Source organism: Lupinus angustifolius, chromosome LG03, assembly GCF_001865875.1.
Source record: "Lupinus angustifolius cultivar Tanjil chromosome LG03, LupAngTanjil_v1.0, whole genome shotgun sequence".
NCBI classification, from domain to species: domain Eukaryota; kingdom Viridiplantae; phylum Streptophyta; class Magnoliopsida; order Fabales; family Fabaceae; genus Lupinus; species Lupinus angustifolius.
In genome coordinates this window covers 3,558,993-3,572,937 of record NC_032011.1, presented here as the reverse complement: position 1 = coordinate 3,572,937, position 13,945 = coordinate 3,558,993, and the positions used below count along the sequence as shown (strand labels likewise).

The 13,945-nt window shown below is 33.5% G+C and overlaps 1 protein-coding gene across 1 annotated transcript; it reads left to right on the top strand.

Annotated features, from left to right (window-relative positions):
- LOC109343111 (plastid division protein CDP1, chloroplastic-like) lies at positions 4,179–13,019 on the top strand. The gene is made up of 12 exons (XM_019581250.1): positions 4,179–4,593; positions 6,029–6,142; positions 6,264–6,401; positions 6,518–6,622; positions 6,712–6,834; positions 9,695–10,063; positions 10,168–10,263; positions 10,433–10,549; positions 11,011–11,076; positions 11,158–11,928; positions 12,248–12,438; positions 12,638–13,019. Exons 1-12 carry the CDS (start codon positions 4,333–4,335, stop codon positions 12,717–12,719), a joined length of 2,433 nt encoding a protein of 810 aa, XP_019436795.1. The 5' UTR covers positions 4,179–4,332; the 3' UTR covers positions 12,720–13,019.

Sequence of the window (13,945 nt, the reverse complement as noted above, 5' to 3'; positions counted from 1 at the left end):
AGAGTGATTTAAACAATATTTCTTTATAATTGTTGATGCATTTTGTAACAAAAAATAATAAAGATACATTGATTTGTATATTATTTAGACTTGTCTATACAATATATCATGTTTTGTTTAACTTAATTGCATTTATCATAGTTTTTGTTTAAAAGAGTACATTTATTTCTTATATAGGAGTGATGAGTGTAATGAAAGTACAAAACTATGAGAGGTTTGTATAGGTTTAGAAAAGTGATGGGTGGTTTGTGCAATTTCACTAAAACTCAGGGGGTGTCAGTGTAATTTACTCATATGTATATATATACATATGTTCAAAAATAAAATTAAAAATTGGTACAAAATAAATCTAAATTGCAAAATTTGAATTGTGTTGCATTGATTTTTTTTTACAAATTGATCCTTAAATTTCAACTCTAAGAATTGGACCAATCCAATTTTGTCCTGATTAGTTTCACTCATTAGTACTATTGGCAATTAGGATTGTTGAACCCATGTCCATGTAATGACTAATTAAATTAGGGTAGGCATGGATATGCCCATTTTTAAATAGGGTATGAAATATCATGTCATGTCTATCCTATATAAAAGTAGGGCGGGTTTGCGGACTGCCCTAAACAAAAGTAATAAAAATATATCAAATTTTATATACACTTCATACAAAATAAACAATATATACAAATATGTAAATATATTTATCGTACTAAACAATCATACAAATAGAATAATACATACGAAATATAAATGCATATATAATGTAAAATAAGCAATGTATATAATTTATATACAAAATACAAATGGAATAGTATATATGTGCATATATACAAAATACAAATGCATATACATAATAAAAAAATGATAATATTTTTTTACATTTGATATACAAATGCATATATAACAAATCAAACAAATTTTCTCACATTTGATAAAATAATATACATTTACATATTTGATGTTAAACACTTGATCTAATAATGTTCGCGGACTGCCTATTTCGCTGTTGGAAATGCCCGCAAGCAAATAAGGCATATTGGACTGACATTTTAGGGTTGATGGACACATTTTTCATGCTCCGCCTATTCAAACGGGTCCATAAACTTTACCCAAATTGTCAATTATACTCATTAAGAATTTACATAAGTTATTTTGAAGAATGAATACTTTTGAGTATAGGAGTTTAGAGGTTACTTATTTTGATACTATTTGTTGTGCGTGATAAAATGAATATGGTGCTAGTAGGAAACATGGAACTATAATGTGAGTATAATCCCATGGGATGTTGCAATAATGTGTGATACTAAATGCTGATAATGAAACACACCTTGTAAGTGCATTCATGAATGAACTCAGAAGAGTCAGCGATTAGTAATGAAACACACCTTGCAGACGGTATGCTCCATAAGCATAACATGCTAATTGTGTTAAAAAATCCAGTACTGAAATTTGAGACCCAAATTTATTTCATCATTTATAATATGTTTTTGGTTAAAATATTTTAAAATCTGCACCATCAATTTTTTTCTAAAGTCTACATGTCTCAATCTTATTAAGTATTAGACCCTCCAGTAATAAAGATGATCCATTTTCCAGAAGAATTGTCCATTAGTAATGACATGCTAATTGTGTTTTTTTGTTACAAAATGAAATTAAAAGAAGAAACAAGTAGAACACGTTAATTGTGCTCATGAATGCATGTCAATTTGTTACTTTGAAATGTTATTCTTAATGTTTTAGTTATATTTATGAGTTTTGAAATATATCTAAAATATTATTTTTATAACAACCGATTCAAATTAAATTGAAACTGCATATAATATTTGGATAAAAATTTTCTTGTCTAGATAAATTAAATCAGACCACAAGTTAATTATATGTTTGAATGGAGAAATTTTTGTCTAAAAATTGACCTAAATTGATTGCACACACCCCTACTTATCAATTTAGCATGTGAGTATAAAATATACATTTTTACTCCATGACACTCATGAGTATAACTGACATTTACTTTACTTCATGATGGAAGGAATTTTTTTATTACTTTTTTTTGTGGTATTTGACTTCCCTAAGTTGAGTGATTATAATATGTATGTATGTTAATTAAAGTTTTTATACAAATTAGTAAATTATTCATATGTATTACTCTTATATCTAAAAATTAAAGACTGGCAATTAATAAGTTAATGATTAATGATATGCTAACAATGAAAAAGTCTTACATAATCGATGCATAAACATTAGACTCTAAGTATCTATTTAGTAGAGTAGAATTAGAGTAAAAAGAAAAGAGTGTATAGAGCTTGAAGAGAAAGGTTTTTTATCTTTATTTGTGAAGAGAAAAAGGATGCGATAATTAAAATTGTATGGATCCACCTTAAATTATTTATCTTCAAGTTTAGTGAGAAAGTGGGGATAAGATAGTGACTTCACATGAAATGTTGAGAATATCCTTCAAATTCTTTGCATCTTTTCCACTTTTTGTTTTAAATATTGTTAATACATAAGTTTATTTTAGAATATAAAAAAATAAAAATTAAATAATTAATTGAGATTATAATAAAAACATTTAATAAATTTTATAATAAAAAATTAAAGTTTTTATTATTAATTAATGATAAAGCAAAATAGTTTCTCAACTTTTATTTTTATTTTATGGATTCATTGTTTTTTGAAGTATAATACTCTTTTTATACTCTCTTTATATTCAACCAAATAAAAAGAGTGAGAAAGGAAAAAATCTATTTTTCTTCTTTTTCTATCCTTATTATCTCATACCAAATATTGCACAAATATATTTTATTTGTCATTTTTCTCTTTTTATTTTCTTCTATGCAATCAAATGAAGCCTAAATTAAATGACTCTAGAAGTATGAAAATATAAGATTATCTTATTAAAAATTTGATTTAACACATCTTTTGTAAACAAATGTTATTTTAATTATTCCAACATTTAACACTTTAAATTCAATCAATGCATTATATACTAAATATGTTAGGTATAAAGTTGATTCCATTGTTTAGACATTTACTCATAGCTCATAAGATGAGTTTAAATCTCATTACTAACATAATAACTTCTTATTAGATAATTTATAACTACCCATATAAACAATCTTAAAATCAAGGGGACAATAAATTGAGTGACACAAAGTATGAGACAACAAATTTATACATAGAATTAAGAGACTTGTCTGACTCTAGTAAAACCATGGAACCCCAACTCATCTAGACTTTTTTTGATACAGATTTTTATTATTAGAAAGCCATGCTATGCATTTAATTATAATATTAGTAAATATACATATTAAACTTTAACATTAAATGTCTTAGATAGATCACGTCTTTGAACATTATGTAATTCCATTTACTCGAATTTTGCTAAATCTGGAAAAGTTTGAGTATTTAATATGTGCTATTGTTTAAAAAAAACAATCAATAACAAAAAAAAAACACAATCACTCAATTTGATTCATTTACAAGTGAAATTTAATTTTAATTTGAGAAAGAATCAAACGGCAATATCGATAGACAACAGAATCTATTTATTTTTGTCAATAAAGCCTTTATTAATTTATATTCGACTTAATTATTGATAACTCAAGTTAATTACAAATTGGCCATTCACAACTTTCACTAAGTGCTAATTTAATTTATATTTTATATAAGATAAAATTGTCCACAAAATATATATCATTAATAGAAATCTTGTTAGTAATGTTGACAATCAACTAACTTGATATTTGTTTGAATCTTGTTTAATATTTAGTTTATGAATTAAATGAGTTTAACTTGAGTTAAAATGAAGTACTTTAAGTAAACGAATCAAACTTGAATAAAATACATTCATTATAATAAACAAGTCAAAATATTTAATTATTTATTAATTAAATAATAATTATTCAAGCTGGGAAACTAAATAAATTGTGTTAATGAGTTGAACTAGATAGTTTATAAACTTTTGAAAAATCAAACCAATTCGAGATCATAAGTCGAATCGAATAGTTCACAAACTTCGATCAAACTAAATTCGAGGTGGAAAACATAATTCGTTTCGAATTTCTAGCTAAGCTAAACCAAGAGGAACCTCAATTTAACTCATTTCTAATCATATCCTACAATAATATATTTTGAACTTCCATTCATCAAACAACATTTATTAAGAGAGTCTTGCCGAAAACAAAACAAAAAATCTCTTTCTTTTTCACTTTTTTGTTCTCTGCAACGGTTGACTCTCTAAGCTTTCAACCCCACCCACCACTCCATTTCTCTCCCAATTCTCAATAAAAGTTCGCATCGCAATGTGTTTATACCAATTAGGTTTTTGATTGAAAGTTCATGGCACTTGCAACCAATACTACATTGATTCCTTCATCTTCTGTTTATTGCGTTGCGCGATTCGGTTCCCGTGACCTGAACCTTCCGTTTTCGGGTTCACACGGTGATGTTGGTGATTCTGTGTTTTGCGTTGGATCTCACGCTGGGAAAAGTGATGTTGTGTTAGAAAGAAGAAGGTTGAAGCCCGTAAACACTCGCATTGTGGAAAACAACAATTCACACATCAAATCCACTTTTGAAATCACGGTTTCTTGTTACCAGGTGATGCATACAACTTGCTATTGTTTATGTGTCTTTTTTGTGTTGTTGAAATGTAGAGAATCCTTATAACTGTAAGTGTTAAGATAATTCCACATGTGAATATGGCAAGAAGCAAAATCATTACTTATAAGGCTTAGACAATCTGCCCTCTGGTCGACGCAAATATCCCGTCCTGCAAACTTCATGCTCCAAACGCCGAGTCCGGGTGTGAGGGAGTGTGTTAAGATAAGTCAGACATCGGATGAGAATATGACTGAGCCACTGGTTTTAAGGCGTAGATAACCCTCGCTTTGTGAGCTAATTTTTGGTGTTGAGTTTGGTCTAGTCATTCTAATAATAAGTAGATTTCAAAACCCTTTTGTATTGTCTTGCAGCATGAATAAAATGCAACATGATGTTGTGTTCCATTGAATCCATTCTCTCTGGTTCCAATTTTTTAGTGTCACAAAAACATCACACCTTTTGGTTTCATGTTCTGTTTTGTTTTATTTATATTATAATATATCTGATATGAACTAGAATCAATATGTTCTGTTTGACATGGCTCTAGTTCTAACATGTCTAGCAAATGATATTGTAGAGTAAATTGAACTCCCTGTTTATTTGCAGAAAACCCCATGGTCTTTATAACTTTAAGGATTTGAATGGTTGGGTCTTGAAATATAGAGGACGCTTTGAAAATGATCCATAGTTGAATGGGGTTTCTTGCATTCTAGTTTTTGTTTCCCATTATTGACTAAAGTGGAATGGAGAAAGGAAGAGCAATGTGTTCTGATTGGTGTGTTTGCTGGGATTTGGTTACTCTGGAATGTGGATGATGATCATCCATATATGATAGGCTATATAGGACTTCATCATGTGGGAATTGTGGAAGAAGAAAGTAGTTAATTGGTCATTGGTAGTTGTAAATTTTCTAAGGAAAGAATGGCAGCTGTAAATTTTGGGATTAAGGCTTGGTTGTTGTTGTGGGGAAAAATATGGTACAATGTGTTTGTTGAAACAGGACCTTTAAAAAAGATTATACTGCTGAGTAATGAAGAGAAAAGGAAACAGCAATCTTCTCCTTCACATCTTGGTTTGATGCTTTTACTTTCATATTTCCTAATCCCATTGTAATACTAGACCTGCATTCTGGGTATTGCTTATCTGCAATTATGGTACATCGAATATGGTTGGATTTGGAATAGAATAACTCTGTTTCACATTGTTCTTCATAACCTTAACATTTCAGCTTTCTGCATTTTTATTTTCCATCTGGTGAAAGAGTATGTGGTTGGGATTGTTCAGAAGTAGCTATGATGAGTGTGTAATTTCAAGTTTAAAATTAGAGTGGAGAAATGTTGTGTTGTTTTCCTTCTATTACTACACCCATGCTAATTTTCATTTATTTTGTTTTAATATTTGTGCTATACCACTCATTTCATACCATCTTCAGCTTATTGGTGTTCCTGACCGAGTGGAGAAAGATGAAATTGTTAAGGCAGTGATGAGTTTGAAAAATGCAGAAATTGAAGAAGGTTACACCATGGATGTTGTTACATCTCGTCAGGTATATAGATATGACCTTCAATTATGCTTTTTTATTACAGATTTTTGGTGAATTTGGTTTAGAGATGTAGATAAAGTAATTTGAGTCATTGCTTTTCTTCTTAACCAATGTTGCTCTGTAGGATCTTCTGATGGATGTTAGGGATAAGCTTCTTTTTGAGCCAGAATATGCAGGTGACCTGAGGGAAAAGATCCCCCCTAAATCTTCTCTTCGTATTCCTTGGTCTTGGTTGCCTGGTGCTCTTTGCCTTCTTCAAGAGGTACACTTGGCACATGCTTACTCCTTTTTAATATTTTTCTCATGATTCAGTTGAACGAGTTAGTCTTTCTTTTCTGGAAATGTTTTGACTGCTTTCTTTCTATTCCTTCTTTTCAGGTTGGAGAATCGAAGCTTGTGCTGGACATTGGACGGGCAAGCCTTCAGCATCAAGGTGCCAAGCCATATGCAGATGATTTGCTTCTTGCTATGGCACTTGCTGAGGTAAGACATGTGAACAGATAGGTTAGAAAATTACCCCCTCAATTATAGCAGACAAGTTATGTACCCTTATCATAGGTGCTTTCTTGAAGTGTGCAATTGCGAAGATTGGCTTTGAGAAGAAGAAAGTGTCACAAGGTTTTGAAGCTCTTGCTCGTGCGCAGTGTATTCTGAGAAGTAAACCATCTCTTGCAAAAATGACACTGCTATCTCAAGTAAGATTTTTTGAAAGTATATTCAGTTAAAATCCTTATGTTGTAGCTGCTTTACTCTATAAAGCATATAATTATAAGGGAAATATTGGGTTATAAACCCCAACCCTCCTTTGAATAGAAAAGAAATCATTAAATTCACACATGTAAAATTGTTACACTCCTAATTCTTGTTTCTAAAACTGTGGCATATTTGGTGAGTTTTTTAGGTTCATTATACTTATTTACCGAAAGTATTAATTTGCACTTCAACATTGAATTATTGTTGCTTACAATGACTCAAAAAGCCTTAATGGCAGATAATTTTGGGTCACCTCTGTGAATAACTAATCTGGGTGATAGGGTAGGCATAGGGTAGTAGAAAAGAAGTTTGTTGTTAGGAGTTGTTTGAATTAAATAAAGATGGTATTTCTAGAATATCCTTACTAGTTAGTTAGACTAGTGTATTATTTGTATAAATAGAGAAGGAAAAACTTGTAAGAGGGAGTTTTTTGAGAAGTTATAATTGGGAACTGATTTAGGAAATCAGTTAGGGAAGTTACTCTCTTGTCAAAGGAGTTCTTCATCATTGTATACAGACTTCCTGCAATAATACAATTTACTGGTCAAGATCACATTGATCCTGTATCGATTCTTTCTTCTATTTTCTACCTACTGTTTCTGTTTGATACCAGTCTTATCACTGGTATCAAAGCACCGACTTGGTGCCTAAAACGTTTTCTGCTATGACACGTATGGTGGTAACGAGAGGGATGATTAGAAGCAACGGCGATTGGACCCAAGAAAATGAAGAGAAGCAGATGCGTATAGAGTTGAACGAAGCAAGAACCAAGAAGACGAAAGATCTTCTTGCTGCGATCGCATCCAAGCTGGAAATTGCGACCCAATCCAGCGATGATGCAGCAAGTGACGCCGGCGGAGGACACAACGTGAGTTCATCCCTTGGCAGAAACAGTGGCGAAAACTCGAGCTCCATGTTTTCACGGAAGACGATGCTTACGACTGAACTTGCAAGTTGGAAATGTATTTCACGTGGAGGAGGGTCGCCGATGCTAAAAGGATGTAGACGACACTGCTGGCCTTGGAAGGGAAGGCTTTAAGCTGGTTCCAATGGTGGGAAAGATGTAATCCTAGGCCTTCTTGGGAAGGGTTCAAGGTGGCAGTAATCCGGAGATTTCAACCTTCGATGATGCAGAATCCGTTCGAGATGCTGTTGTCTTTGAAACAGGGGGGAACCGTAGAGGAGTTTGTGGAGGAATTCGAGAAGTACGGTGGGACCTTGAGGATTATAGATCAAGAATTTGTGAAAGGAGTATTCTTGAATGGGCTCAAGGAAGAACTACAAGCAAAGGTAAAAATGTATGATTTACATTCCTTATCTGAAATTATGCAGTCTTGTTGATAGAACAAAAAAATCAAATGGAGAATAAGAGTTTGGAAGAAGCTACGAATCAGAACATCCCTTTGAAATTATCATCTGAAAATCCATTTTCAAGTGTTAACTCTCCTTCTGTTCATGCAAAGGAGGAGGTAAGTCTTTCAGTTGCTGTTACTTGTGTACAATCTGTCAGTTTATCAACAACGGGGGATAATTTTGGGTATCATCACAGAAATATAGAGGAAGATGATTCGGTAGACGCAGAAGTTTCTGGTGGTGATCACAAAAGTGGCGGTCAAAGCTCATTTTTGGAGAAAGAGGACTCTGCAAAAGAGCGTTCAAATGTAGCTGCTGATGGTAGCAGGTCCCAAGAAGACAATGCTTCAGATTCTAATTTTCTCAACGAGAGAACAGAGAACAAAGGTTATTTTCCATCAGATCACGTTCTCACCTTATCCATTCATGAGAAGTCGTTTCTAAAAACTGGTTCTAGCAAGTTCTCTTCAAGTAGAGTATTTAGTTATTTAACTCTCCTTCTGTTCATGCAAAGGAGGAGGAAAGTCTTTCAGTTGCTGTTACTTGTGTACAATCTGTCACTTCATCAACAACGGGGGATAATGAGATTTCGAAAGCTAAAGACCTTCATGAAGTCACGATGAATGGAGAAGTTGGGCCTCCACAACTAGGGGTGGTGGCTAATAAGCTTGGAGGAAGACACAGTTCTATTAATATTGGCAATAAATCATTTGCTTTTGGACCAAGAGGTCAAGATAATGGTTTTGTAAAGACAATGTAGTTACCGCATCATGTGGGAAGGAAATGAGCTGAGCATATTTAGTGATCCTCCAGGAGATGCCTACTTAGATGATTTATTTCATCCATTTGATAACCAATCTGGGTACGAAACTCTCTGGGAATCAACAATCTGGATTTAGGAGAACTTTCCCAATTTTCCCCTTGAGGACAAGGTGGTTCTTTTAGGGGGGAGTATTGATAGGGTAGGCATAGGGTAGTAGAAAAGAAGTTTGTTGTTAGGAGTCGTTTGAATTAAATAAAGAGGGAATTCCTAGAATACCCTTACTAGTTAGTTAGACTAGTGTATTAGTTGTATAAATAGAGAAGGAAAAACTTGTAAGAGGGAGTTCTTTGAGAAGTTATAATTGGGAACTGATTTAGGAAATCAGTTAGGGAAGTTCCTCTCTTGCCAAAGGAGTTTTTCATCATTGTATACACACTTTCTGCAATAATACAATTTACTGGTCAAGATCACATTGATCTTGTATCGATTCTTTCTTCTCTTTTCTACCTACTGTTTCTGTTTGATACCAGTCTTATCACTGGGCTTTATCAGTTAATACAGCATACTTATTTAATATATTGGCATACATATTCAATTTTGCAACTATGCTACTATATCAATTATATATGTTCACATCATTCTTCATCATTTATATCATCCCCCATGCTGCTTTTCTTGTTTTCTAGATTGAAGAATCTCTTGAAGAGCTTGCACCTGCTTGCACCTTGGAACTACTTAGCATGGCACACACCCCTGAAAATGTTGATAGAAGAAGAGGAGCAATTGCGGCTTTGTGTGAATTGATCAGACAGGGTCTTGGTGTTGAGGCTTCTTGCCAAGTACAGGACTGGCCTTCCTTTCTAAGCCAAGCATTTGACAATTTGCTGGCTAATGAGATAGTTGATCTGCTTCCTTGGGATAACTTAGCTGAGATGCGAAGGAATAAGAAGACAATAGAATCGCAGAATCTAAGGGTAGTTGTTGATGCAAACTGTTTCTATAAAGTTTTTACAGCTCATATGGCACTTGGGTTTTCCAGCAAGCAAAAAGAGTTGGTAATGCCCCTCTCTGAAGCTTAATTATCATAGGTATTTTTTAATACTCTTCTTATAGTCGTCATTTCATCCTGATGCTAATTGCTTGTATTCATTTTATGCAGATCAACAAAGCAAAAAGCATATGTGAATGTTTGATAGCTTCAGAGGGTATTGATCTGAAATTTGAGGAAGCTTTTTGCTTATTCCTTCTTGGACAGGTACATATATAACATTTTTCACGTTAATTCTAATAATTTGTGATGCCTTCATGAAGTATTTAGACTTTTTGAATATTGGTTTCCAGCAGCAATAACTTGTACCTCCCTTTCCAATTCTCCCTGGATTATCTGCTTTGTAATTTTTCAATAATGTTGTCTTGAATTCTAGGGCACAGAGGCTGATGTGGTTGAAAAGCTTAAGCAGCTCGAGCTGAACTTAAACCCAAAACATAATTCAGTCTTGGGGAAGGCAATAATAGATGCTTCTGCTGCAAACCCATCATTGGTAATTCTCCTATTATCATGTTCACTTTGGTTCTTATATTTGTTGCCCTTCGAAATGTGTATTTGAAATGCTTTAGGTAGTAGAGTGTGAAGTTCTTGACTGCTTTAGTGTGTAACCCCCCTTTAGTGTTAGAGGACCCTAGTGATAAGGTGCTCTTCTCATGTTCACTGCGACCTGCTAGCTATTAAGATTTACCCAGGTTTAAAAAATAGTGTATTTTGGAACAATTCATGCTTATAAAGTCTAGCCTCAAATAAAGACACAATTAATTTCGTAAACTTCCAGCCATTTAAGTTTATTGTTTTTTCTCACATAGAAAAGACATTTTTTTATGTTTTACATGAGATGGCACCTTAGCTGTAATGCTTCAAGAACTGTGTCCCATCTTTCATCTTGGAGCTTCATGATAGAAACTTGAATTTGTGATTTCTGATCTCAGACAACTTGCTGAACTTGACCAGGAAATGTGGCTGAAGGATTCTGTGCTTGCTTTATTTCCAGATACTAAGGCTTGTTCTCCAGCTTTGGTGAGGTCAATTATAGTATGCAACAACTAATTTGTCAGTTTAAGTTTAGAAAGAAATGTTGATTGATGTACATCTTTGCAGGCCAATTTCTTCAGTGTTCAAAAGAAATTTTCTGGAAGCAAGAAAACTAGAGGACCTGCACAGACGTTGCCTTCTATATGTCATAGACCTCTATCCTCATCTGGTTCCTTAGACCGAAGAGATACTGAGGAGCCTCGCTCTTATATGAGCTCTTCTCCAAATATAGGGTTTGCTGTCAAACAGCTGGCTCCGACTGATTTGCAGAGTTCACTGCTATCTGGCAGCAATGAAAAAGTAAACAATCTGAGTGAGTCACCTGTTCAAGTGAAAAGGAGCCTTGGCACTCAACGCAGTGGAATCTGGGATAGCCACTTCACTCATGCATACATACTTGGAAAAATAACATACATTAGCGTTCTGGGTTGTATTGTGTTTGCTACAATCAAGTTAATGGGAATCAACTTCAGCCGGCTTCTTAATGGTTCTCCTGGGGCTTTGAATGATAATATTGCTTGGACTGTAGATTCTTCTGCTGACTACTCCGTAAGCCCTGCTTATATCAGGGGGGGAAACATTGCTGACAGACTGAAGAAGATACTTCCAATAGCCAAGATACCATTTTTGCACAAGTCAGCTGCTGGAAAGCATCATGATTTACACGCTTCTCTTACCCCACCATCATCCCCTACTAATGCTTACCGGAGGCTGATGCCTGTGGTAGAAGCAGAAACCCTTGTTAAGCAATGGCAAACAATCAAAGCTGAAGCTCTGGGGTCTAGTCATGAAGTTAATTGCCTAGCTGAAGTCCTTGATGAATCCATGCTTGCTCAGGTAGTGCATTCTCTGGCTTTTGTTTTAATCTCCTTTCATGCTGTCCTCTACAATCAAATATTATTTCAGTTTGACACTGTTCAATTGTTAAACTCTCCATTCTATGAGCTACATAACTAAATAAGTGTTCAATGAGTTAGGTGTCCTCTATCCATATATTTTCTTCTTTGTTTGTGGTGCATGACAAACCTAACTAGTGAGATGCTTCGATATACTCAATTGCTTTGTTTACGATTGTTACGTAGGAATGAAATGTGAATGAATACAAGTTCATACATCACATGAAAAAAGAAATACTAATTAGTACTATCTTTGACAGTGGCAAGCTTTGGCTGATGTTGCAAAAGAAAAATCTTGTCACTGGAGATTTCTTTTGCTAAAATTATCTGTCCTCCGAGCTGACATTCTATTAGACGTTAATGGAGTAGACATAGCAGAAATAGAAGCTCTCTTAGAGGAAGCAGCTGAACTTGTTGACAATTCTCAGAAAAAGAACCCAAACTACTATAGGTAAGATATAATATACAAGCACAACTAGATGGTGATCTATTATCAAGACTCTGGGTTAACATTTATGTTATCCTTCTTGATTATCTTCTGCTCCTCAATTTCTCCCCCTTTCGATTTAGCACTGTTTCCTATTTTCTGTTCTTTTATTGTATTTATTAACTTCACTTTTTATTTTATTTTTTGCATTGATTGACTGCAGCACCTACAAGGTAAAGTATATCCTGAAGAGGCAAGGAGATGGTTCATGGAAGTTCTGTGAAGGTGATATAAGAACACCATGATATTTTAGGCCTATTCTTATACCACGCCAGGATAACCGATGTTGCTGCTAACTTAGTCCCTCCATTAAATTTTATTTTCTGGAGCCTCAATGATTCTTAAATGATCTCCATTTAGGAAGATGATGATGCCATCTTAAAGTTTTAGTTTTATACCATGTAAGGAAGCTGATTAGTTTGTACTCCACCCTCCTCCTTTTGTTGCCAATTAAGTGATTTTTATTTGTAAAGAACTCATTGATTAACATATTCATTGGTATTTACAAGAAAATTGTAATACAATTTTCAGTTGATAGAAGTAAAGTGAAAAGCAAAGCAAAGATTTTGAAGTCTAGAATCTTTATCTTTCTTCTATGTCAATTATAGTTTTGACTGAATCCTAACTTTGCTTCTTTGTTACTCTACTTTTGTTTCCTTCAACAAAAACGAAATTAACTTCACCCAACTTCATAATAAGGGTTAGGATATGGCCATGTATATGGATTGTATATTAAATCAGCTGTTCCTCAATTGGTATCAGTCTAAGGATTTAGATCCTCTCATGTTTTCCCCATATTATGATATTATGAGAAAAAGACAACAAAATTGTTAGAAATAATGATGAGTGTGCTACAATAGTTATTTTCTCTTTCCCATACAATTACTTGCATTTGTTAAAGAACGTTTATATTTTGTTCCAAATTACCTTACACAAAAGTTAGAAACTAAACCGAATTAATATTTTAATGGTGGGTGTAGTGCATAAGGCTTCCAAACAGTAAGGTTTTAAGATAGAAGATATACATAATCTTACCTTAAGGTCACATGCAAACAATCCTATCATTAAGCCGAATCTCACCATCGCCAAATTAATATTTTTCTACTTAATTTGAATTTTATCCAGCTTCAATCAGTGTTTTCGATATACATAATTATCACATGCCTAAAGAATTCAGCATAGATGGTGATTTTTTTGGGTATAAGGAATGATACCCTCCCATGAGTAAAGAACCGAACTCCTTAAGAGTGTATGATTGTCTCTTTTAACCAGTGTTACTCACATGAATCAAATTTAATTTTACATTATTAGACCAACATCATATTGCTAAAGGTTGGATAGAGTGGTGATTTTATTAGTAAAGAGTCCAATTCAATAATCTGAAAGCCCAACTCTTTTGGGCCAATGACATTTCTGAACCGAAAGTGGATCCTATTGACCTAAACAAAACGCAAAATAATAATAAAATAAT

Bases quoted from the DNA above. Each gene is read 5' to 3' on its own strand.
- LOC109343111 (XM_019581250.1), top strand. From the start codon at position 4,333: ATGGCACTTGCAACCAATACTACATTGATTCCTTCATCTTCTGTTTAT. The intron at 4,594-6,028 runs GTGATGCATACA...TACCATCTTCAG, and splicing joins TCACGGTTTCTTGTTACCAG to CTTATTGGTGTTCCTGACCG. The intron at 10,064-10,167 runs GTAATGCCCCTC...CATTTTATGCAG, and splicing joins CCAGCAAGCAAAAAGAGTTG to ATCAACAAAGCAAAAAGCAT.